This window comes from Mandrillus leucophaeus, unplaced genomic scaffold (genome assembly GCF_000951045.1).
Source record: "Mandrillus leucophaeus isolate KB7577 unplaced genomic scaffold, Mleu.le_1.0 Scaffold249, whole genome shotgun sequence".
Classification (NCBI taxonomy): domain Eukaryota; kingdom Metazoa; phylum Chordata; class Mammalia; order Primates; family Cercopithecidae; genus Mandrillus; species Mandrillus leucophaeus.
In genome coordinates, this window is record NW_012102576.1 from 2,594,789 (window position 1) to 2,620,392 (window position 25,604).

The following is a 25,604-nucleotide window of genomic DNA, read 5'->3' on the forward strand; positions in this document are numbered from 1 at the left end:
TTCTTTAAACTTTTTGTCAGTTCCTTGTACATTCTCTGAATACAATTCATCTGGTTGTCAGACCTCACATACTAGGTGGATCTCTTTTCCCCTTGCTCCAGGATGGACCACTGCCATCCTGAGATTCCCCCATATCCTGTGCTCTCCTCTTTCTTGATTTATTTCCTTATTTTAGAGGCTTACCTCCTAAGAGATTTTTGAACAAAACAAAACCGGACCTTTTTGAGACTTTGCTTTTAGGATCTTTTCTTTACCCTGGTATTCTGAAATTGTATAGTGATGTTCCTTGCCTAGAGTTTCTTATTTATTGTGTCCTCTTTATCCACCTTCTTTCCTCTCCTCCTCCCCTGCCCCTCCCCACCTTCTCCACAGCCACCTGGATTATGACCCGGTACTTTATTTTTGACTCCACATGTTACCCATCTCTCTCTTTCTTCTTCTACTTTATGAAGATTTCCTTCCTTTTAGCTTTTCATCCTTTACTGATTGCTTTTATTTCTGGTGTCATTAATTTCCAAGAGCTGTTTCTAATTTTTTAGCTTTTTTAAAAAAAAATCCTGTTTTTGTTAGATGTTTTGTACTTTCTTTGTATATTTCATCAGAGTGTTTTTTTTTTCCATGTTGTATGTTCATTTTTGGCCTTTGTCTTCTGTGTTAGAGGCTTCCTTCAACTTTTGATTTTTTTTTTTTTTTGGCTGTCCATTCACATTGAAGTGTTGTATGAAAATTTGATTATAAAAGTCCTTGTTTACATAGCTTGTCAACTGACAGCCATTAACTGGGTGCTTCAGTAAGCAGCATTTTCTTCAGATGAAGAATTTCTTTAATCCTTTTTCCTGGGGTGAGGTGGGACTACAGGAGGAGAAGCCTGGTTGGCAGCTTTTTAGGCCTCGGAGGAGGAAGGGGCCTGATGGTCTGTGTTTTGTTTACATCAACTTTCCATTTCATGTGTTTTGCTCCTACCCTTTGCCACTCTAGAACCTGGTCCCCTAAGTCCAGAGCCTCTGCTGATGTCTCAGGAGACTTCATTTACTGTCTTCTGTGTTGGTGGATGCAGGGACCTGGAGAGCAGTGCTCCATATTGAAACCTTGAGGACAGCAAGGTCCACAGCTCTTTCCCTTGGTGTCAGCCGCTGTCGGCACTAACCTCTCTGTCTTTACTCTCTTAGCTGCTGTCATGCCTTTTAAAAATTTTTCTCCCAAATTAAAAGTGGCTTTAGTTTTTCTGTAGTGAAAATAATCAAACAATCAGTACATGTTTATACATACACTCGTGCAGTTTTATATAAGTAGGACTTTGGTATCTGTTTTTCTGTAACTATACATTGTCTATTATCAAGGAGATCTAAGCTGTATGCATAGTGATTTTTGTATTTAATTAAATTTTTTTTCTTCTGTTTTTGCTGCTGTAACACATAGTTTTTAATAGCTGACTTACACAGTATGGCTGTACCATTATTTACCTAACCAGTCCTCTAAAGGACATATTGGCTTCCTGTTTTCTTGATATAAACAATATGATGAACATCGTTGTACATACATTTTTGTGAACTTCTCCAATTATACTTGTCTTGCTAAAATAGACTTCTAGTAGTTGAAGTATTGGGTCAGATAATTTTTTTTTCGTATTTTGTTGACTGTACCCTTTCTGAAGGACACGCCAGTACCCCGAGTACCTGATTTTATGTAACCTTCCCAGTATTAGAATTAACACATGTTGAAACATATTTTTCCCCATTGAACAGTCTATTATTTTCATTTATATATATTTTGGGGCATGTTTTCTTATGTTTATTGACTTTATAAATTTCCTCTTTGGAGACTGATTAATGTATTAACTGTTGCCCATTTCCTTATTTGCAGGTTTTTTTCTTATTGATTTTCAAGGACTGCATTCAACTGTGTCAAATGTCTGTAATATAGACGCCCCCAAGAGTGTTATTTGTCTCTTTTGGGCAGTGCCTTTTGCTACACAGAAATTTCTGTGTTTCATACAGTCTAATCTGTCAATCATTTCTTTATGACATTCAGTTTCTTGCCTTGTTAGAAAAACCTCTCCCATCCAAAGCTTACCTGTGTTTCTTTTAAGACTTGTCTGATTTTTTTACATTGAAATTATTGTGCTTTTTGGATTTTACTTTGATGAGGAAAAGCGCTTTGTAGTCAAGATTCATGCCATTCTACATTTATTTTTATTTTTATTTATTTATTTTTGCTGTTTTATACTGATTTTAGTAGCGTCTCTCTTCCTCCTTCTAGGGGATCTTTAAAGCTTTGTTCTTGGACGTAGCCCACCCTTTCTTCGGTTTGTTTCTTTAAATTTGTTGTGTGTGGTTTTCTGACATAGGTCCCATCCTTGGGTAAAGCTTTTGGATCTCAATTTATATGTGGCCCATCATCCTCATGAGAGATATAATCATTTTTTTGCCTTTACACCTTACATCTCTTTCTTTTTTTGTATATTAAGGTTAGTGGATTGCCTGCTGTGATCTCATGTCTTGTCCCAAGCTTGCTTTCAGCAAAAATACTTCCCACAGTTTCTTAGGTGACCTCAGATGGTGCCTTCTCCATCAGAGAATTCAGTTTACACAATTTTTTTTTTTTTTTTTTTTTTTTTGACACCAAGTCTCGCTCTGTTGCCCCAGCCGGAGTGCAGTGGCGTGATCTCGGCTCAACACAACCTCCGCCTCCCGGGTTCAAGCGATTCTCCTGCCTCAGCCTCCCAAGTAGTTGGGACTACAGGTGCACGCCACCACACCCGGCTAATTTTTGTATTTTTAGTGGAGACAGAGTTTCACTATGTTAGCCAGGCTGGTCTCGAACTCCCGACCTCGTGATCTGCCCACCCTGGCCTCCCAGAGTGCTGGGATTACAGGCATGAGCCACCGCGCCTGGCCAAGTTTACACAGTTCTATAGTAGGAAACATACAAAGCTAACAGTGGCAGTTGTACATGGTTAGTATGAAGATTGTCCCTATATCACATCTCCCAGGGTACTGAGTTCTGGTATATAATGTGTTTTCCAAATCAGTTATGTTTTTAAAAAATCATACATTGTAAATGATTCGTGATTTCTCATACCCAGAACACAGTTGTTTTTAACAGGCCTTTTTAAAAATTGTAGAATTACCTGTGTACTTTTTAATAAACTCGAATAATATAGAAACATAAGAAGTAATTCCTTTCTTTTCTTGCCTCTAATTCAGTGCTGAAAGATAACCAACCACAGTTTGTTATTTATCTTTCCAGACTTTTTTGTGCTTGTACAAAGAGTTTTCTTATTCTTTTAAACAAAAATAGTTATACATGTTACAGAATTCCCTTCATTTTACTTTGTCTTGCGGATGTGTCCCTTGGACCTGTCTATAGACATAGGTTGTGCTTTCCTTCAAGTTCTCCTCTTCATTAGCTTAGGAGAGCCAAGATACAAAGACTTTCTTATAAATTACTGTTTGAGTTTGGTTGATGTGCCCTACACAAACCTTACTCTCTCTCTCTGTGTTCTCCCTACTCTCTTGTGGGTCCTTATCTACTCCCATGGCTTGGATTATTTTTGTGAATTCTCATGGCTTCCAACTCTTTTTACATCTGCAGTGGTTAATTTTCTTGCCATCTTTACCTGAAGATCATAAAAATGCCTTTCTCCCTCTTACTCACCCTTTCTTTGTTAATATTGTATTTTAACTCCCAATCATAGTTTACCCTTGAACAACACACCAACACAGGGGTTGGGGCTGTCTGCTGGGTGGCACCTGTGCAATGGTGCCTGTGCTGGTCGTCACCTGTGCGATGGTGACTGTGTTCTGGGTGGCACCTGTCCGATGGTGACTGTTCTGGTTGTCACTTCTGCGATGGTGACTGTGTGCTGGTTGTCACCTGTGCGATGGTGATTCTGGGTGGCACCTGTCCGATGGTGACTGTGCTGGTTGTCACCTGTGTGATGGTGACTGTGTGCTGGTTGTCACCTGTGCGATGGTGATTGTGTTCTGGGTGGCACCTGTCCGATGGTGACTGTGCTGGTTGTCACCTGTGTGATGGTGACTGTGTGCTGGCTTTCACATGTGCAACAGTGTGTGTGCTGCAGCTGTCACCAGTGACTGTGTTCCAACTGTTCCCTGACGTTTTAGCCAAGGTGATAGTCCATTTTGTGTCACGTTTTGACTTGATTTATTTTTGTGATGATTTGGGATTGTGATTGGATGCCATTCTTATGGATACTATTTTCTTCTTTAAGGAAAGGGGGCTGTATACAGCTTTGACCCAGTAGGGTCTTACCAGAGAGACTCCTTCAAGGCTGGAGGCTCAGCAAGTGCCATGCTACAGCCCCTGCTTGACAACCAGGTAACGATGTGTGTCTAACTTGTCATAGTATTCATTTGAAGTACTTTTCTCCAAGTTCTCTTCATTAGCTTAGGAGAGCCAAGATATAAAGACTTTCTTATAAATTACTGTTTGAGTTTGGCAGATGCGCCCTACACAAACCTTACCATCTCTCTCTGTGTTCTCCCTACTCTCTGGTGGGTCCTTACCTACTCCCATGGTTTTGACTGTTTTCCTGTATTCTCATGGCTTCCAACTCTTTTAAGTCTGTAGTGGTTAATTCTCTTGCCGTCTTTACCTGAAGATCATAAAAATACCTTTCTCCGTCTTACCCACCGTTTCTGTGTTACCCAGTATTGTACTTGAACTCCCAAGCCTACAGTTGACCCTTGAACAACACACGGGAATTGGGGTGCCAATTCCCCAAGCACTGGAAAATCCACATATAACTTTCGACTCCCAGAAAACATTACTAATAAGCCTACTGTTGACTGGAAGCCTTGCCAATAATGTAAACTGTGGATTATCACGTGTTTTATGTATGTATTATTTGCTGTATTCTTATGAGAAAGTAAACTACAGGAAAGAGAATGTTATTAAGACAATCATAGGAAGAGAAAATACCTTTACGATACTGTATTTGTTGATACTGTAAGGTTACATCATCTGTTTACGAGGATAATCATCTGTCTGGAGTGCTGGACAACCACAGCTGCAGACCTCAATCTACAGTACATATCAAGCAAGTCAGCCTTTTCTTGTAATGTCATAACTTTCCCTGCTTTTTGGGGAGCACTTCCAGCACCACTAGTAGCACTTTGTTTGGGTCACTTGTTATTTAAGGCTTATAATATTGCACTAAACACAATGAAAAACAAAGGAGAACCTTGAGAGATCACTTTAACTTCTTGTAATCAATTTGTGTGTATTTTATGGCAGTAAATGATAAAATAATTAGTATCTACATATAGTTTATACATTTGTGACATACCTTTCTCTTAATTTTTAAAATATTTTTAGGCTACTCAGCTCATCTGAGTTTTTTCAAATTGTTGCAGATCTCCAAAATCTCCAAAAATGTTTCAGTATGTTTATTGAAAAAGTTTATGAATAAGTGGACCTGAGCAGTTGAAAACTGTGTTATTTAAAGGTTACCTGTATTTCTAAGTTGTCCCTCTTTTTGATTACTGCTGGCTAAATTCAGACCTACATTATTAGATTATTGGATTTATTTTCTAACGTCCTTTCTGCCTACAAGCTTACTTCCCTAATTCATCCTGCTCAGTTTTCTGAAGTGTGTTATGTATAGCTGCTCCTCTGCTTATTGCTTATTGACCTCATCTCCTGTCACCCACTACACCCAGACCCTAACTCTGCTTTTCTCAGAAAAGATGTGCTTTTCCTGACTCCGTCCCAAATCTCCAGTCTGGAATGTTCTGTGCTCTTCAGTGTAGCCTTCAGCACTCACCTACTTAAAAGTCCTTTCTGCTGAAGCCTTTCTTCTTCTAGGAGACTTAGTGGACAACTGTTGGGGCTCTCCTGGCTCTTAATTTCTTCTTAGTTATAACAATTCTCTCATCACTTTGCTTGCGTATGTCCACCTCTCTAGGTCATGTGCTCCTCAAGAGTGAGAGCTTTGCCAGTGAACCCTTGTCAGATTTCTGGTGTGTGTGATTCATCCAGGTCTGGAAGGGTCTTCATTCAATCTGAGGGACATTTTAATTTTGTGTAGCATTTTCATCACAAATCCTCGTACACATGAGGGTGTTGGAAGAAACTTGAACCTTTCCTTTGTGCTTACTGTCACGTGACGTCTCACCCACGTTTCCTGTCCCACCAGGTTGGTTTTAAGAACATGCAGAACGTGGAGCATGTCCCGCTGTCCTTGGACAGAGCCATGCGGCTGGTGAAAGATGTCTTTATTTCTGCGGCTGAGAGAGACGTGTATACTGGGGACGCGCTCCGGATCTGCATAGTGACCAAAGAGGGCATCAGGGAGGAGACTATTCCCTTAAGGAAGGACTGATCTGTGTGCTGTTGTCACCAATCAGTTCAGAACTGGTTGATTTTGTACTTTGGAACTGTACCTTGGATGGTTTTGTTTATTAAAAGAGAAACCTGAAGTACTCATTGTGCTGTAACTTGTCTTCTCTAAGCAAGACAGAGATAGGAAGTAGAATTTCTTTTAATTTTCTTCATTTTTCCCACCCTTTTCTATTTTTCCGAGATTTTTTTTTTTTTATTTTTTTTTTTTTGCATTTTAAGTAATGAAAACAGGTCATGTTAGTTTTCCCTTACACTAATGAGCTAGGAATTTATCTGTAAAAGTTAACCTTCTGGGCAAACTTACCTTATGAAGAGGGCTCTGATATTTATTCAGCCAGCTTGCCTGAAGGGCCCTTTCAACCATCCCTAAGGGAGAGTATTTTCCAGGGTTTTATTAAGACTCTAATGGTTATAAATGAAATATCTTAAGATTTTTCACTTCTGGGATTGTTAAGCAGTCTGGAATAGCTATTTTGTAGAAAAATCTTCAACCAAAATAAAATTGTAAAAAAAAAAATAGGCCTTTATACAAGCTTTAGCCAGAAATCTGGGATAATTTTTACAAGCACTTTAGTAATGTTATAATTGAGACCTAAGTTTTGATAGAGCCAAAATTTTTGTTTTAGATATATTAAATACATTTTAACTCCATTATAATATTTGGGTAATTTTCTTGTTGTTGAACAAGTCAAATTATACATAACATGGGAGTTATTGTTTGCTTTGTACCAGAGCAACCTGTGGTATAAATGGAATTTTACTAAGTTGGTGGTTAATCTTAGATACCACTTTTGTTTATTTTGCCTTTTATAAATAATTTAATCCAAATTATCGAAAGCTTCTAGTAGATACACATTGTAAACATTTATTGCACAAACATCAGTGCTGTCACTCACTATCAGAGGCGTTGGGGACACAGTGGTAAGACCTGGTTCATATTTCTCTTACAGCGTCTGTATGAGGATTCTCCAAAGACTCAGAACCAATAGGATGTGTTTGTATATAGAGAGATGAGAAAGGGTTTATTAAAGAAATTGGCTCAATTATCGAGACTGAGAAATCCCACGCCTGGCTATCTGCAAGCTGGCGAACCAGAGAAACTGGCAGCATGGCTCAGTCCAAGTCTGAAGGCCTCACAACCAGGTAAGCTGATGGTATAACCCTTGAAGTCCTGAAAATAAGGAGTTGGGTGTGAGGGGTTGCTAATCAAGTCCCTGGCTCGAGGAGAAAAACAGTGATTTCTTTGTCTTTGCCTTTTGGTTCTATCTGGGCTCCATTCAGTTGGATGGTGCCTGCTCACACTGAGGCTGATCTGCACTCAGTCCAGAAACTCCTAGGCCAGTCTCCTCTGGAAACATCCTCACAGACAAACCCAGAAGTAATACTTTACCTGCTGTCTTGATATCCCTTAATCCAGTCAAGTTGACACCTAAAATTATCCCAATGTCCCAACTAAAAACTGTAGACTATCCCATTTCGGAACTACATTTTTTCATCTTTATATATACTAGGTGTATTCTTTTTCTGAAGGATTTCCCATTTTGGAGTTTTCTGTTTCTGTAAAGTTGTATATCTAGGATTTTCTATAAGGTTCTCACCTCCCAAGGTTTATAGGGAAGTTCTACAAATTGAGGAATGATTGATGGCACATAATTAGTGTTTCATGATTTTTTTTTACCACCTTCAGCTAACATTGTTTTAATCCAGTGTTGCTGTACACTTTGAACATGGTCTCAGTTTTGGAGTCAACATGACTTAGTCCAGAATGTGCTTGGCACGTGGCTCCTAGAGCTAACCTGGCTACTGATTATGTGGGTAGCTTTTATAGATCATTCAGGCACATTCCTTGTGTGAAAAGAAAACCTTCGATAAAGATTAGAAGTATGATTCATTCTTAAGAGTTAGCCTTGAAGATTCCAGTGAGAAGCTGTTCTTATGTAGAGACTTCCTCTTCATTACTGCCTGCAAGGGGATTGGAAGTATCTGATGATATTATAAATGATTGATGGAAAACTGCTTGAGAGGTTGGCCATGACTCCATTTATACACACTGAATTCATGTAGATGTTTGGATTTGTCTTAATTATCAGGCAGATGGCATAAATACTTTCTGGCAGTCTGCTCAGGGGGGCTGTGCTGACTGGGGAGGTTAGAAACAAACTCAGCCTGTAGTTGCCGGGTACCACTCGTGCCTCCGTATTTCCCATGCAACCATAGCTCCTGCTCTAGTCACAGTGACTTTGCAAGCCTAGCCAAGAAGAATGTAGACAACTTAGTAGGAAAATAGTATTTCTTACCAAAATGTCTCAGCCAAGCACAGTGGCTTACGCCTGTAATCCTAATACTTTAAGAGGCTGAGGTGGGGAGATCACACGAGCCCAGGAATTTGAGACCAGCCTGTGCAACATGGCAAAACCCCCTCCCTATAAAAAATTAAAAAATTAGACAGGGGTGGTGGCACACGCCTGTAGTCCCAGCTACTCAGGAGGCTGAGCTGGAAGTATCACTTGAGCCCAGGAGGTCAAGGCTGCAGTGAGCTGTGATTGCGCCACTGCACTCCAGCCTGGGTGACAGAGCAAGACCCTGTCTCAAAAAAAAAAAAAAAAAAAGAAGGCTCAAATACTAGCTTGATAGTGGTCCTTTTTCTGCCTTTCTGTACCTGTTAACCTGGGTGAGCGCTTCATGGCCCCAAAGTGTATTAACATGCTTTCTGATTCTAGGCCTCTCATTCCTTGTATTTGTGAATTTCAAACTGTAAACAGGAGATTCTCTGTATCAGAATTACATGGAGCACTTGTTCAAAATGAACTCCTAGGTCCAACAGACCTATTGTCTCAGCCTCTGGGCTAGAAATCCCAGGTGATTCTTACGCGTACACAATTTGAGAACTTCTTTAACTCCTCATCAGTCAGGTTCAATCAGAGAAACAAGCCCTAGGAGACATAAAAAGAGATTTATTTCAGAGTTTGGCCTCACATAATAGGAGCTGATTAGATGATCTTTATGAGCCTGTTTCTATTTGGTCTAAGAGCCCCATAGCACAGGCTATTGAAGGGGCAGTGGTGTGAATGGAGGAGGGTCAACAGGCTGGATTGGGACCTGGGACTGTGGGGGACACCTGTGGCAGTCCCGCTGCCTTAGACCTTTCACGTCAGTGATCAGGTACTGGCCTCCTTTGTCATGGCTAGACATGCACCTGGCCCAAGAGCTTGGGAGAAGTTGCAGAAGGGCCTGGCAGGAGCTTCTGGAGCTGGGAGCCCATGTGCAGCCCGTGCCACCAGCTGAGTCAGCAGGTAAAGAACATGCATGAGCGGTGACAGCCCATCATGCTCTGCTCAGCAGCACAAGAACAGATGGCTGCTGCCTCACTGCACCTTCTGCATCTTAGGCTCCCTTGTTTGAGTGCGAACCCACCAGAGTTGTTCAGTACCCATCAGTGGTCTTCATTACTGCATGAAGTCCAAGTCTTTCTTCTTTGCTTTGTGAAATTAATTCAAACTTAGAGCTGTTGGAACGTTAAATTATTCTGAGCCTTGAAAGAAATGTGGCTATGCAGCCTGAGTCATGTGGGGCATGCAGGTGCGACTTCTGCCTTTTTTCCCCCTTGTAAATAATTAAGACAAAAGGGTACCAGATATAAGACCCCTCAAATCACTCCTCCTCCTCACAGAGTAGTAAAGCAATCTTGAAATAAACGGCAATCTGTAACCAGTCAAATTGCTGTGGCGAATGCACTGGTCTTGTATGGAAAATGTGATCCTGCTAAAATTTCTAAGTGAAACCTTCTCCACTTTGAAACATTAACCTTACTGGTTCAGAGTCAGTGTTTCCAGGGGGCCATTCTCAAGCTTTGCGCTCAAATTAACTCTCTACTTAATCATATTTTCTAAATCTTATTATTTAAGGTTGACAGTTTTCAGATCCCTCTGTGCCATCCTCGCCTCCCCACCCAACTCCCTACCTCTTCGACATACTTCTTCAACTGGCTGGGCTGCTTTATTAAGTGGGTGTGATATTCTCATTCTTAATACAACTAACATTGTCTGACTTCGTGTACTGTCCCCTTGAGCTTTATAAATCATACTCTTAAAGTCCAGATCAAGTTTTATTTTCTCTATTGAGATTTTCCCAACTTTTCTAGATTTCATGAATTTCTTCTGAGCTTCTATTAACTTGACACTTATAGTTTATGTTAAATATGAATGCAGTTGTTTGCTGTTATTTCTTAAATACTGTCCCTCCCATTTACTTTTCTTATATACACATTACACAAAGTTTGGACACATAGGAGGCGCCTAAACCTATAAAGAGACATGGAACTTGCTAAAGGATCCAGGAGTGATCTGCTTGTTGGTGTTGATTGAAAATCCATCTTGCTACCTACTTCTGGTTGTGAGAGAAACCTGAAATCTGTGAGCAGGACAAACTTCTTTCCCTCCCTCCTCTGGAGTTCCTAGCGGCAGGCCAGGGTCTCAACTTGGGAAGGAGCTTCAAATCCTTTATTTCAAGTTGTCACTTCTTTGGAGGGGTAGTAGCTCTGTCCATGGGCAATGTGGAATGTTGGAGGAGCCTGAAGGCAAGTGAAGTTAGGAATACAAGTGTCTCACCGTCGAGTTCCACTCAGCAGGACGAAGAGTGTGGGTGCATTACATCACCCACAGGATCGCTGCTGATTTATCTGTTAACATACCGTGCCTGTTTTCTCCCTAGACAGGGAGGGTCCATAGTGTATGTGGATGCATTTCAAAACAGCCACTTTGTATGGCCACTATGTCCAGTGAAAACAGGCCCGTGGCCCCACTCTTGCCATGAGCACCCTCCCAGCCAGACTCTACTCTTGAATGAGTTTAGCTTCCAAGTTGCTCTCCCTTGTCTGAAAGGCTCCTGGAACTTGTGGATCATCTTTGAAAAATATTTCTATAATGGGAAAATATTTTAAAAACAGCATGGGGCGTGAGCTGATGTCCACAGGGCTGATTGTTAGAAGGTATAGGTGATCGAAAGTGTGATCCTCCCACTTTGTCCTCAAGCTGACCAATGACCTGACCTCTTCTGCAGTGAGAACCTGCTGGAGAGTTGGCTGAGATTCAGGAAATCAAGGGACCTTCATTCTTCAACAAAAACCAGGCTCCACATCACCCTCCAAGAGGCCGCCAGGTGGCAGTGTTGACTCATCCTGCCTCTGAGAACCATAGTTTTCTAATGCTCAGAAAACTGCTACCACAGTTTTCTAGTGCACAGACTTTATTGAGTGACTAGAGGGGGGCCTTGAGTCTGATCATAAATCCTGTTTCATAACCTGGAAGGAGGTACACCTTTTGTACCAGCTGTTCCTCAGATCAAAGTGGAAAGGACAGAAGGAGACAAACTGAGCAAAATTGGTAGTAACCTATGCTGGAGGTGTCCTAGGTGTGTGTAGGGGTTGGGAGGTGGGTGGGTGGGGGAGAGGGAAAGGGAGGCAGGAGAGAGAGAGAGAGAGAGAGAGAGAGGGAGGAGGAGGAGGAGGAAGAGGAAGAGGAAGGAGAAAAGAAGAAGGAGGAGGAGAAAGAGGAAGAAGAAGAAAGAGGAGGAGGAGAGAAGGGAGCAGGGGACTGGTTGTGGTAAGAAGAAGAAGGAGGAGGAGGAGGAGGAAGAGGAAGAATTAGAAGAAGGAGAAGGAGAAGAAGAAGGAGAAGAAGAAGAAGAAAGAGGAGGAGGAGAGAAGGGAGCAGGGGCCTGGTTGTGGTTTGGAGAGACAAAAATCAGAACAGAGAATTTTTTCGGAGCTATAAACGTTTATAAACAAGGAAAATAATGGGCAGAGAATACGTTAAAGTGCTCTGTCCGGGCTGCTGACTGGTGGCAGAACAGGTTAAGACTCAGGGTTTAGTTTTTCTGTTTTTCTCTCTCTCTCTTTCTGGGTTTTCTTTGTTTTGTGCTATCAAGTTCTTACTTCTTTTACTTCAATAATTTTTTTTTTCAAATGAATCTAGATGTTATGATGATCTGAGGACACAAGTTGATAAATGCAATTGAGATTCTTGGTTGAAGATTTTGTGTAGGTGATATTAGTAGAAAGTATCCACAAAGTCATGGAGCAAGATCTCAGATTTACAAAGTTCTAGGTCCGCCTCGACCTTCCAAAGTGTTGGAATTACAGGAATGGGCCCCTGCGTCTAGCCTTATATTGACATTTTTCACTTACATTTTAGAATTGATTGTTGAGAACCCCTTGAGTGACCTAGAAGGTCAAGAGACTGCTAATCTGTCTGTGATCTATTTGATATTTTTTTCTCCTCACTGAAAATGCTAAGAACATTCATTGACAAAAACTGGAGACACTGGTAAGCTCTTACCTCTCTCATCCCATGGGACTGCACCAGCCTGTCTTACTGCTTCCTGGGAAGTTCTATACACAAATTCTCTGGGACCTTCTCAGGTTAGGCAAGACCTCCAGAAGACCTGCCAGCCATCTTGCTCCTGAAGTTCAAGGCTCTGAAAGCCTTAAATGTCATGAAGCATGAAGCATTTCCAGGAAATGTGTGGTTTCCTCCTGAAACTTCTCAAGGATAACTTTTTCTGAAAACTGCTTACAGCAACTTGATGGAGACCAGCATTTCCGAGGGCCCAGAGGAAGGATCAGAGAACAAGGACAGGGATAGGGAGATTTGGTCATGGCAGTCAGAGGCCCATATGGTCTGCAATACTCCTTTCTGGAGGCTCTAACGAATATGAATAATCGAAGATGCCATCTGCATAATGAGAGCTTTGGACACTAAAATATAACTTTTCCGAGAAGTTGAAATTTGCTTATTTATGTTGTTTAGGGGTACGGTTAGGATATTTTATTCAGACACTCAGTGTGCTCAATTTTTTCATTTTTTCAGCAGTATTTCTGGAGCTCATATTATGTTCTAGGCACTTTCTGAGTCCTGGCGATATAGCAGTTAATAGACAAATGAAATCCCTGCTCTCTTGGGATGCAGAGCAGACAAATACACCAGAAAACCTCAGAGGGTATGAGGAGAATTCTGAGTGTGAGGTGCAGGTAGTGGGCGGGCTTCAACTCTAGACCATGGAAGAACTGCACTGAGACTTGAATAACAAGAAAAAACAGTGATGAGAGCAAGGGTCTTGGCATCATCTCTGTGGCAGGCACTGGGGATGCAGCAGCAAACAAAACAGGGAATAAGCCCTCCTCTCAAGGTGCTCACGTTATATTCTAAGGGGGGAAGAAATACAATCAGTCAAAGTGAAACTGTGTGTAATCACGCATTTGAGACTCTGAGACACTCAGGGTGCTGGGGGAGTCGAAGCAGGCAGGGTGGGAAGCAGGGGCTAAACTTTGAACAGGGACCACTAGAAGGTGATGGGCTTGGAGGGATGAGGGAAGATTGACAATGCAGACAAAAGCCAAAATAGACAAATGGGATCTAGTTAAACAAAAGAGTTTCTGCACAGAAAAAGAAACTGCCATCAGAGTGAACGGGCAACTTACAGAATGGGAGAAAATTTTTGCAATCTACCCATCTGACAAAGGGCTAATATCCAGAATCTATAAAGAACTTAAACAAACTTGCAAGAAAAAAATCAAACAACACCATCAAAAAGTGGGCAAAAGATATGAACAGACACGTCTCAAAAGAGGACATTTATGCAACCAACAGACACATGAAAAAATGCTCATCATCACTGGCCATTAGAGAAATGCAAATCAAAACCACAATGAGATACCATCTCATACCAGTTAGAATGGCAATCATTAAAAAGTCAGGAAACAACAGGTGCTGGAGAGGATGTGGAGAAATAGGAACACTTTTACACTGTTGGTGGGATTGTAAACTAGTTCAACCATTGTGGAAGACAGTGTGGTGATTCCTCAAGGACCTAGAACTAGAAATACCATTTGACTAGTGATACCGTTACTGGGTATATACCCAAAGGATTATAAATCATGCTACTATAAAGACACAGACACATGTATGTTTATTGTGGCATTATTCACAATAGCAAAGACTTGGAACCAACCCAAATGTCCATCAATGATAGACTGGATTAAGAAAATGTGGCACATATACACCATGGAATACCATGCAGCCATAAAGAAGGATGAGTTCATGTCCTTTGTAGGGACATGGATGCAGCTGGAAACCATCATTCTCAGCAAACTATTGCAAGGACAGAAAACCAAACACCACATGTTCACACTCATAGATGGGAATTGAACAATGAGATCACTTGGACACAGTAAGGGGAACATCACACACCAGGGCCTGTCGTTGGGTCGGGGGAGGGGGAAGGGAGAGCATTAGGAGATATACCTAATGTAAATGACGAGTTAATGGGTGCAGCACACCAACATGGCACGTGTATACATATGTAACAAACCTGCACATCGTGCACATGTACCCTAGAACTTAAAATATACCTAAACAAAAAAAAAAAACATTGGCAATGCAGGGCCTGGGAAAGATCTTCTTGCAGGTAGAACAGAAGCAAAACGACACTTCCCTCCATTCTAAGCCAAATAACCTAGTGGTTCTTCTATGTGACTCAAGAGTGCAATTGAAATCCTAACCCTGAAGTCATTTTGTAGAGGCCTCAAGCTTCTTGGTGTGAGATGTTTCCTGGTTGCCTTCAGAAAAGGGCTCTGACGGGGTTTAGCAGAGCTATTGCCGGACGACTTGGCATGAGCACGTCTGGATACATCAGAACTTTGTCACGAGAGTGGGTTTTAGTTTTAAATTCCTTAAATAACCAACAATTGGGATATGGTTAAGTGATTTATGAAATGTTCACTACATTAACTATTTTCTGGCCATTAAACGTGGTGGCCGTGAAGACCTTGCAGCGACATGTCAGAATATTAAAGCAGAACATTAAATGAAAATCAAAAGGATACAACATTGTACACACTGACTGCAGGTGTGTGAAAACATAAAAATGCAGAAGAAGAACATCCAAACTAATGTAGTGGTCGGGCCCCCTATAAATTAACTAGTGGACTGGTTCACTTTATTGACCATTTTAGGACAAGATTTTATACATTTGGAATTCTATATTTAATAGCTCCCCTTGAATTTTTGCATGATTTTAAAATACCAACCAAACTTCTTATAATGTTTAAGTTTGATTGTGGCAGCAATCTAGCGATCAATTTAATGAAAAATATCTAACTGGAAACTTTGAGTTGGTAAAAAATCTATTTAATAGGTTAGTTCACTTTTAAGTACCCTGTTGCTATCAATAGTTACATCTGATCATCTCCTAATTAGTAAATAATGAAAACTATTGTTTTCACAAGTATGAATAGGCCACAGATTTTCTGGGGTGGGTTGCTGGCAGGAGGAAGATGCTGACTTACTGACTGAGGAGTATGAGCCCTGTCAGTGCTGCTTCTGTACGTAAACACTGTTAGTTTAGATGATGGCCTCACCAAAATAATATTCTGATTTGTCTGCTTGATTATGAAAGTGCATAATTAGCAAGAAAAATCTGAGGCCGGGCGTGGTGGCTCAAGCCTGTAATCCCAGCACTTTGGGAGGCCGAGACGGGCGGATCACAAGGTCAGGAGATCGAGACCATCCTGGCTAACACGGTGAAACCCCGTCTCTACTAAAAATACAAAAAACTAGTCGGGCGCGGTGGTGGGCGCCTGTAGTCCCAACTACTCGGGAGGCTGAGGCAGGAGAATGGCGTGAACCCGGGAGGCGGAGCTTGCAGTGAGCTGAGATCCGGCCACTGCACTCCAGCCTGGGCGACAGAGCGAGACTCCGTCTCAAAAAAAAAAAAAAAAAAAAGAAAAATCTGAGACATTTTAGACAGACATAGACAAAACCTCTGGGTTGTCTCGAGAAAACCCAGAAAGCACTTGTCAGGCTTCATGAAGGGAAGAGGAGTTTTCACCTGCATTCACTTGACAGAAATCTAATACGGCAAATGATACTGAGAAGTGGAGCGTTTCACTAAAAAATATCGGGCTAATAAATGTTGGGAGCCAATATGTAAACACACACTCACACCCACTCACGCAGGAAAAAGCTGATGCAAAACAACCAAGCCCCTTTTTATTCCACTGGAAGCTGTGAGTAATGCCAAATGTTCACACTTGAAAATGAGACACAAACACATTTTCTCTCATGTTTTCCACAAATGTGAAGAAACGATTGTCAGTCAAGACTTGTCAGAAGATGTGGTATAAGTTTGAGGGCACATTTACTTTCTCTTATCACTTTAACAAGTCTATGTTGTTCCCATGTCCTTTATAAATCTGCTAGAAAAATAAGTTTGGAATTTCAAAGTAGAAAAACCTTGGAAATGAGATCTTCCGTGGCTTGAAGTTTACACCCAGCCTGGAGCTAGGCCCTCCACATGCATCAGCACATCTCATTCTTGGGTGAAATTTTAAAAATTGATATGTAATATTTGTACATATTTATGGGGTACATGTGATATTTCGTTATTGCATAATGATCAAGTCAGGGTATCTGGGATGTTCAGCACCTTGAGTTCATCACCTTTCTATGTGTTGGGAACATTCCAAGTCCTGTCTTCTAGCTATTTTGAAATATGCAATACATTGTTCTTAACTACAGTCACTCTACTGTCGAACATCAGACCTCACACTCCTTCCATCTAATTGTCTGTTTGTACCCATTAATCAACCTCTCTTTCTCTCCCCACACATACCACCTTCCCACCCTCTGCTAGCGACCATTCTACCTTCTACTGAGCACATCTCTTTCTGACTCTTCCATCTGATGTGGGTAAGGGTATAAGTGCGTCTGTCCTGAATTAGAGTTGTTTTCTAGAGGGCACGATCTATCTTTGTTTATCATTTAAAGTGTCCAGCATGCTTTGATTTATTACTAAGCATGAGCTATTTTTTACTTGAATTTCTATAATGCTTTGTTCATTCATTCGTGTTTTTTATTACGGAAATGTCAAATAAGCCCCTTGTATATTTCACCCACTTCAGTAACTATTTATGGTAATCTTATTATCCTTGTTTATTTTGGAGTAAATCCTAGAAATCCTATAATTTCATTAGTAAATATTTTAGTGCTCCTAAAAGATAATGATTGCATTTAAAAATATAATCACAGTATCACAATTGTACCTTTAAAAATTAACTGTAATCCCTCAACATTCAATACGCAGTCCATGTTCAGATTTCCTTGATTGTCTCATGAAGGTGTATTAACATGTCATTCACATCTGGAAACAAGCCTCTTTCTCTCTTTCTCTGTTTCCTTGAAATTTACATGTCAAAGAATCCCAGTCGTTTGTCATGAAGAATCCTCCACATTCTAGATATAACTGATTGCATTCCTGTAGTTTCCATCCTGTCTTTTCCTATAAATTGTTAGTTAAATGTAGAGGCTTGATTAGATTATGTTCACTTTTTCATCAATAAAGCAAATTCTGTTCATATAAATCTTCTCATTGCTTAGATGAACAGATTAGATCTGTTTCCTTTTCTCTTTTCTTTTCTTTTCTTTTTGAGAGAAGGTCTCCCTCTGTTGCCCAGGCTGGAGTGCGGTGGTGTAATCATGGCTCACTGTAGTCTCTGCATCCCTGGGCTCAGCGGTCCTCTCACCTTAGCCTCCTTAGTCGCTGGAACTACAGGTGTGTGCCACTATACCTGGCTAATCTTTGTACTTTTTGTAGAGACAGAGTTTCGCCATGTTGCCGAGGCTGACCTCAAACTCCTGGGCTCTAGGGATCCACCCGCCTCAGCCTCCCAAAGTACTGGGTTTATAGGCGTGAACCACAGCACCTGGCCTAGACCTGTTTGTATTGGTTAAATGATAATGTACTAGAAGAGAAATCTTTTTGTGATATGACGTATCTTGAAGTATCATTGATTTTTGAGTTTGTGTCAATATGAGATAAACTTTAGTTTCTAAAAATGGCCACAAACTTTCTTCAGATCACAGAATCACAGATTTCAACTTGGGCAGGACTTGAGCGTCTCACTCCTGTAGGATCCCTTTCTGCCTTCCTGGAGGTACAGTCACCTGTGCTTTGCATGACCAAGTCCAGGATGAGGACCTAGTTACAGGCAGACAGGCCCCCTGGTAAAACCTCTCACAATTTTCCCGCTTTCCCTTCATGGCTTTTTTCTTCTAGGGTTGTTGTCTATTTTGTTGTTGTTGTTGCCTGTTTGTAACAGGTTTCTATTCTATCATGTTACCCTCCTCTGTGTTAATAATATAAATACCTAACACATTTTCTAGACTATCTAGCCCTTTAACCGAGGTGTTTTTTTTTTTTCTTCTTCTTGTAATTCTTTTTACAGCTAAGCTCTTATACTTAACACTCTCTTTTCTATGCTACCGATGGTTAACACCTTGATTTACATACTTTATTCGAGGGATAATAGTAATACTGTATTGCGAGTAGTCTCAGTCACCTCTGTGTCATCTTTCCTGCTGCTGTGTTGAGACTATTTTGGGGAGTATGCCTCAGCGACAGCTGTGAGCCACATTTAACCCACCAGCTGAAGTCTTGCCAAGTGCCCTTCATGTTCCCGCGTGTGCAGATGGCTCTGCCTGAGACCCATGGCAGCAGCAGGGTAAATGTGACTGGGGCGTCTTCTGGGGAGGCTCAGGTGGTCCAGGTTCCCTTTTAGAAACTTCAGAGTCAGGCTATTCGTAGTGATGACTCTTGCACGCTCCAGCTGCCTGGCCTGTTCCCTACCCATGGGGGCTCAGATCCCTGATGGCCTTAAAAGGAGAGGGCTTGAGAAAAATGCCACCCTGAGTCAGGGTGTGGGCTGCACAGGCCAGCAGCTTGTCTCTGAGTGATGCCAAGGGAGTGGTTTGCATGAAAGAGAGAGGGTTCTCCAAGACATCAGCCTCAAAATAGCCTGGCCATCCTGAACTTCCTTTAATAGCCTGCCACAAATCAATCACCCACAATCTAGGGAAAGCCTTTGTAAGCCTGTTTGGACATTAGGCTTGTGCCACCTTGAAGAGCAATTGAATTCCACCTATTATTCTGAGGCATAAGATATTTTTCTGTCCTGTTTTCCTAAAACTAAAGCTATCTTTAAGTTTTGAGGGTATCCTCTTGCCTCTGTGGCCTGGGAATGGTGGAATGTGATGAGAGTGACGGGGTGGCAGCTGCACCCAGGATGCTGACGCGGGGTCACTGTCGGCTTCAGTTGATGTGGCCACCACACGTTAACCATGTGACATCAGTTTCTGGGCAGAAGCTAAGTGTCTTGCCTTCTGCAGTAGATTTTATCTCAAAGAATTGTCCAGAAAAGGAAAAGCCTGTTTATCTTAACTTCCTCTGTGACTGTATTCCAAAATAAGCTTCCATAGGAAAAACATTCCATGCAAGTATGGCAAATGGCCTGGGCAGGCCACTGCTACTCTCCTTTCCTTTAGAGAAGTACAGCCGTGTCAAGTGTGTGTCCCCGAGGATTGCATTAAGGAAGACTTTAAGAAGAGTTACAGATTGGAAGGGAATTTATGTGATTTTTCCCTCCAGAATGCATCTGAGGGGGGCTCACTCAGCAGGTACATGGTCTTGGGTCCTCAGAGAAATCCTGGGTTTTCCAAGGGGCCCTGAATGTTTATAAGACATCAGGTTAGAATGGGAGTCCAGGGGCGATATGTTGGAAAACCTAACAAGAACTGGAAATTTACAAGAAGTAAGGTGCAAGGGCTGAGGAGACGTGCTGTTTCTTTACTTTTGCAGAACAGCTGTGCAGCCAGTCCCTGGGATGGGCTCCTGTCTGGGGGTGTGCACTCACAGGCTGCCAGAGTGAGCAGTGGAAATGCAGGTTAGGCTTCTCTCCTTGCTGCTCAGGCCGCTGTGCTCCATGCAGCCTACAGGAGGCAGCCTAGCTCCTCTGCTACATGTACTGTCAGGGGCTGGTCACCTCCCCTCACTTTTAAGGGTCTCTGACCGTCACTTTTCTGGCAACAGCAAGTTGTTACCGTTGCCCAAAGATACTGAAGTGGTTGTAGGCTCTGGAATCCGAAAGACAGAGAATCAGGCCTACGCCATCTCTTCCTGTCTGTGGCCTCAGGCAATTATTGGAAGTCCCTAGGCCTTGCTTCCTCACTTACAAAATGTGGATGATAGTACCTTCCTCATAGGCACCCAGTGAAGAATACGTGAGATAATGTTTGTAAAGCTCTTGTTCCAGTGCCTAACACAGTATGTCCTCAGTGAATCACAGGTATTCCTGTTACGCCTTACATGCTATTCTCTCTGCAGGGACCCACAACCGCTGCACCCACCCCCAGCTCCCATGTGCCTGGAAACTCAAATTCATCTTTCAAACGTGAGTCAGGTTTTGACTCAAGTGTGCCTCTCTGTGAAGCTGCCTCTGATCCCGTCCCCCACCTTCTTTTTCTCCGCCCATTTCCTAAACCTAACTGTCACTTTGCAAGCCAGAGAGTAACTTCTGACCCAAATGTCCATTCGAGTCTATTATTCACTAGAGGGTAAGGACCTCCCTATCTTTCTCCCATTGGCTCTAGCTCCATGGCTACCATTATTGCATACTAATTATTTGTTAAAATAATGAGTTCAAACAATTCAGTGGTGTCTTGTGAATAAAACTTTGGCTGGCAGCGATAAATGTCTGATTCTTGAAGAATCCATTGTCACTAAATGCAGTTTTGGAGGAAGAACCTTCCAAATACACAGTGGGCAATGGGAGGAGATGAAAGGGATTTTTGTTAAAAAGTGAGGAACCACGGGGCTACCATCTCCTCCCCGCCCAGTGGGAACTTGATCTCCATATTAAGTATTTGTTTTCTGAGCTTTGGTGCCTTGCTTTGCAGCTGACCAGTGTCCTCCTGGGACCTGATGTGGCTTTTTCCCTTTGTCTGACTAGACACCCTGTTGGCCTTCCTGGAGCCTCCAACCCCTGGCCACTCTCCAAGGTCCCTTGCAGTCATTTTGCTGCAAATAGCCCTGAGATTCAGACCCTACTCTTCTCATCCTCTGCCTCTGTTTTGCAGTTAAAATTCTAAGTGTGCAAAATTTTATAAATGACTCGACATAACATGATGACTATATTTTCAGGTCCCCAAACTGAGCTCACCAATGAAGGATTGATTTCCGATCTATGAACTGATTAAATGACAACACTTATAAAGTTACAAATACTAAATCACATTTAGTAATGTACTTTAAAAAATGTGTATGTAGAATATGATTTAAATTTAGAACTATTTCAGAATATCTACAACATGGTGACCACACAGGTCTTGCGGTTATTCAAGCTTCAGTAATTCAGATTTACAGATTGATGTGGTTTGGCTGTGTCCCCACCCAAATCTCATCTTGAATTGCAGTTCCCTTAATCCCCACATGTCATGGGAGGTAATTGAATCGTGGGGGTGGATACCATCATGCTGTTCTGGTGATAGTAAGTGAGTTCTCATGAGACCTGATGATTTAATAAGCGGCTTCCCGTAACCCCTCTGCTCTGCGCTTCTCTTTGCTGCCACCGCGTGAGGAAGTATGGGTTTGCTTCCCCTTCTGCCGTGATTGTAAGTTTCCTGAGGCCTTCCCAGCCCTGCAGAACTGTGAGTCAGTTAAACCTCTTTCCTTTATTAATTACGCAGTCTCAGGCATGTCTTTATTAGCAGCATGAGAATGAACTACAGTAAAATGGTGCCAGGTAGTGGGGCACTACTGTAAGATATCCAAAAATGTGAAAGTGGCTTTCACAAATGTGTAACAGGCAGAGGTTGGAACCATTTGGAGGGCTCAGAAGAAGACAGGAAAATGTGGAAAAGTTTTAAACTTCCTAGAGACTTGGAGGGCTTAGAAGACAGGAAGATGTGGGAAAGTCTGGAACTTCCTAGAGTCTTGTTGATTGACTCTGATCAAAATGCTGATAGTGATATGAACAGCGAAATCCAGGCTGAAGTGGTCTCAGATGGAGATGAGGAACTTGTTGGGAACTGGAGTAAAGATCTTGCTATGCAAAGAGGCTGGCAGCATTTTGCCCCTGCCCTAGATATCTGTTAAACTTTGAACTTGAGAGAGATGATTTGGGGTATCTGATGGAAGAAATTTGTAAGCAGAAAAGCATTCAAGAGGAAGCAGAGCATACAAGTTTGGAAAATTTGGCTGGGTGTGATGGCTCATGGCTGTAATCCCAGCACTTTGGGAGGCTGAGGTGGGATCACTTGAGGTCAGGAGTTCAAGACCAGCCTGGCCAACATGGCAAAATCCCATCTCTACTAAGAATACAAAAATTAGCTGTGAGTGGTGGCACACACCTGTAATCCCAGCTGCTCGGGAGGCTGAGGCAGGTGAATTGCTTGAACCTGGGAAGTGGAGGTTGCAGTGAGCCAAGATTGTGCCATCACACTCCAGCCTGGGTGACAGGCGAGACTCTATTTAAAAAAAAAAAAATTGGAAAATTTGCAGCCTTATGATGCAGTAGAAATGAAAAACCTACTTTCTGGGGAGAAAGTCAAGCCCTTGGCAGAAATTTGCATAAGTAATGAAGAGCTGAATGTTAATCACTAAGACAATGCAGGGGAAATGTCTCCAAGGCATGGTTTCATTGGCTAGGCCCAGGAGCCCTTGGTGCCCTGTGTCCCAGCCCCACCAGCCATGTTTTAAAAGGGGCCAAGATATAGCTGTGGTCATTGCTCCAGAGGGTGCAAGCCCTAAGCTTTGATAGCTTCCATGTGGTGTTGGTCCTGCTGGTGCACAGAGGCAAGAGCTGAGGTTTGGGAACCTCTGCCTAAATTTCAGAGGATGTACAGAAAGAACTGGATGTCCAAGCAGAAGTCTACAGCAGGGGTGGAGCCCTCATCGAGAACCTCTGCTAGGGCAGTACAGAAGGGAAATGTGGGGTTGGAGTCTCCACACAGAGCCCCCACTGGGGCACTGCCTACTGGAGCTGTGAGAAGAGGGCCACCATCCTCCAGACGAATGGAAAAGGCTCCACTTTTTTTTTTTTTGGAATGGAGTCTCACTCTGTCACCCAGGCTAGAGTGCAGTGGTGCGATCTCTGCTCACTGCCAGCTCCACCTCCCAGGTTCACGCCATTCTCCTGCCTCAGCCTCCCAAGTATCTGGGACTACAGATGCCCGCCACCACACCCGGCTAATTTTTTGTATTTTTAGTAGAGATGGGGTTTCGCTGTCTTAGCCAGGATGGTCTCTATCTCCTGACATTGTGATCTGCCCACTTTGGCCTCCCAAAGTGCTGGGATTACAGGTGTGAGCCACCACACCTGGTCAAAAGGCTCCACCTTCTTGGGAGGAACCACATCTATCTTTTTATTCCTGTCCTAGTACAGCCCTAGGAAGTATTGAAATCATTGCCTCTTTCCTATAGCCATTGCTCCTTAATTCCTAGTTCAGATCCTAGTATCAAGCCTGGAGACTCCAGTAATATCCAAGTCTCCTGGTCTTACCCTTGCCCATGCTCCACAAAGTAAGGGGAGTGATCTGCCTTACATGCAAGTATGACTATGACCCTGCCAGTTCCCTCTTTAACATTATTAATTGCTTTTTAATTCACTTAAGAATATTTACAGACAATGAAATAAACTCTTTTAGGTACAGTTCTGTGTGTTTTGACAGATGCATACAGTTGGTAACTACCATCTCAATCAAGATATATAATAGTTGCTTCACCCCACAAAATTTTCCTCTGCACTTTTGTAGTCAGCTCCTCTCCTAATGCCCAGCTCTTGGCACACTGATCTGTTTTCTGTTCCGCTAATTTTGCCATTTCCAGAATATCATCAATTAAATCATACAGCATATCATTTTTTAAAAAATTAAACTTTTTAATTTTGAGGTCATTGTGGATTCACATGTAATTGAATACAGAGAGACTCCATATATCCTTTATGCTTCCTCTCCTAGTGGTAACATCTGGCAATCAGATTCTGACATTAGTACAGTCAAGACAGAAAATTTCCATCAATTCAAGGATTCCCTGTGTATCCCTTTTATAACCATACCCGATTCCCTCCTTCACCCTTCCTTAAACCTTGGAAACCACTAATCTGTTCTCTATTTCTATAATTTTGTCATTTCTAGATTGTTATATAAATGGAATAATACAGTATGTAACCTTTTAGGATTGGCTTTTTTCACTCAGCGTAATTCCCTGGAGGTCCACCCAAGTTGTTGCAAGTATCTATAATTAATTTCTTTTTATGCTAAGTAGGATTCCACAATATGGAAGTACTGCAGTTTTTTAGCTCTCCTCTGCCAATATACACTGTTTCAATTGCTGTAGTGTAGAAGATGCCTTGAAATTGGATAGGCTGATTGCTCTCACTTTATTCTTTTTCAAAATTGTTTTAGCTATTTTAGTTCCCTTGTCTTTCCATATAAATTTTTGAATGATCTTGTCTATCTCTGTAAAAATATTGCTGGGATTTCTTAGCAACCATGTGAACCCTGTATATCAACTTGGGGAGACTTCACATTTTTACTATGTTCAGTCTTCCCAGTCCTTGAACGTGGATCTCTATCCATTTATTTAGGTCTTCTTTGGTTTCTTTCATCAGTATTGTGTAGTTATAGCACACAAATCCGGTACATGTCTTAATAGATTTACACTTAAGTATTCCCTTTTTTTTCCCCCTTTTTCAGACAGAGTCTCGCTCTGTCGCAGGCTGGAGTGCAGTGGTGCGATCTCAGCTCACTGCAACTTCCACCTCCTGGATTCAAGCAATTCTTGTGCCTCAGCCTTCTAAGTAGCTGGGATTACAGGCATGCACCACCACACCCAGTTAATTTTTGTATTTTTAGTAGAGACAGGGTTTCATGATGTTGGCCAGGATGGTCTTGCTCTCCTGACCTCGTGATCCACCCGCCCCGCCTCCCAAAGTGCTGGGATTACAAGCGTGAACCTCCACACTTGGTCAGTATTTCCATTTTTTGAGTGATTGTAAATGGTATTGTATTTCAATTTTTGGTCCATGTGTTTATGGCTGGCATATAGAAATGTAACTGATTTTTGTATGTTTGTTTTCTATCTGTGACCTTGCTGAACTCACTTATTAGTTTTAGGATTTTGTTTTTATAGGTTCCTTGGGATTTTCTATGTAGACAACCCTGTTATCTGCTAAAGAGAACAATTTTACTTCTTCCTTTGCAATCTGTATTTCTTTCATTCCCTTTTCTGTCTGGACTGCACTGGCAAGACCTTCCAGCACTATATTGAATAAGAGGGGTGACGGCAGACACCCTTGACTCGTTATACAGTCTTCACTGTGTTGAATAAGAAGGGTGACAGCAGACACC

General features: G+C 42.0%; 1 protein-coding gene across 3 annotated transcripts in view; it reads left to right on the forward strand.

The window, feature by feature from the left end:
- PSMB1 (proteasome (prosome, macropain) subunit, beta type, 1) overlaps positions 1-25,604 on the forward strand; it is a 41,545-nt gene that overhangs the window by 12,497 nt on the left and 3,444 nt on the right. For 2 of the 3 annotated variants that reach the window (XM_011983391.1, XM_011983393.1), the window contains 2 exons: positions 4,235-4,341; positions 6,161-6,450. In XM_011983391.1, coding sequence (XP_011838781.1) covers positions 4,235-4,341; positions 6,161-6,346 — 293 coding nt within the window. In that variant the 3' untranslated portion in view covers positions 6,347-6,450. Of the gene's footprint in view, positions 1-4,234; positions 4,342-6,160; positions 6,451-25,604 lie in introns of those variants that run through there. The other variant, XM_011983392.1, reaches the window with a different exon arrangement.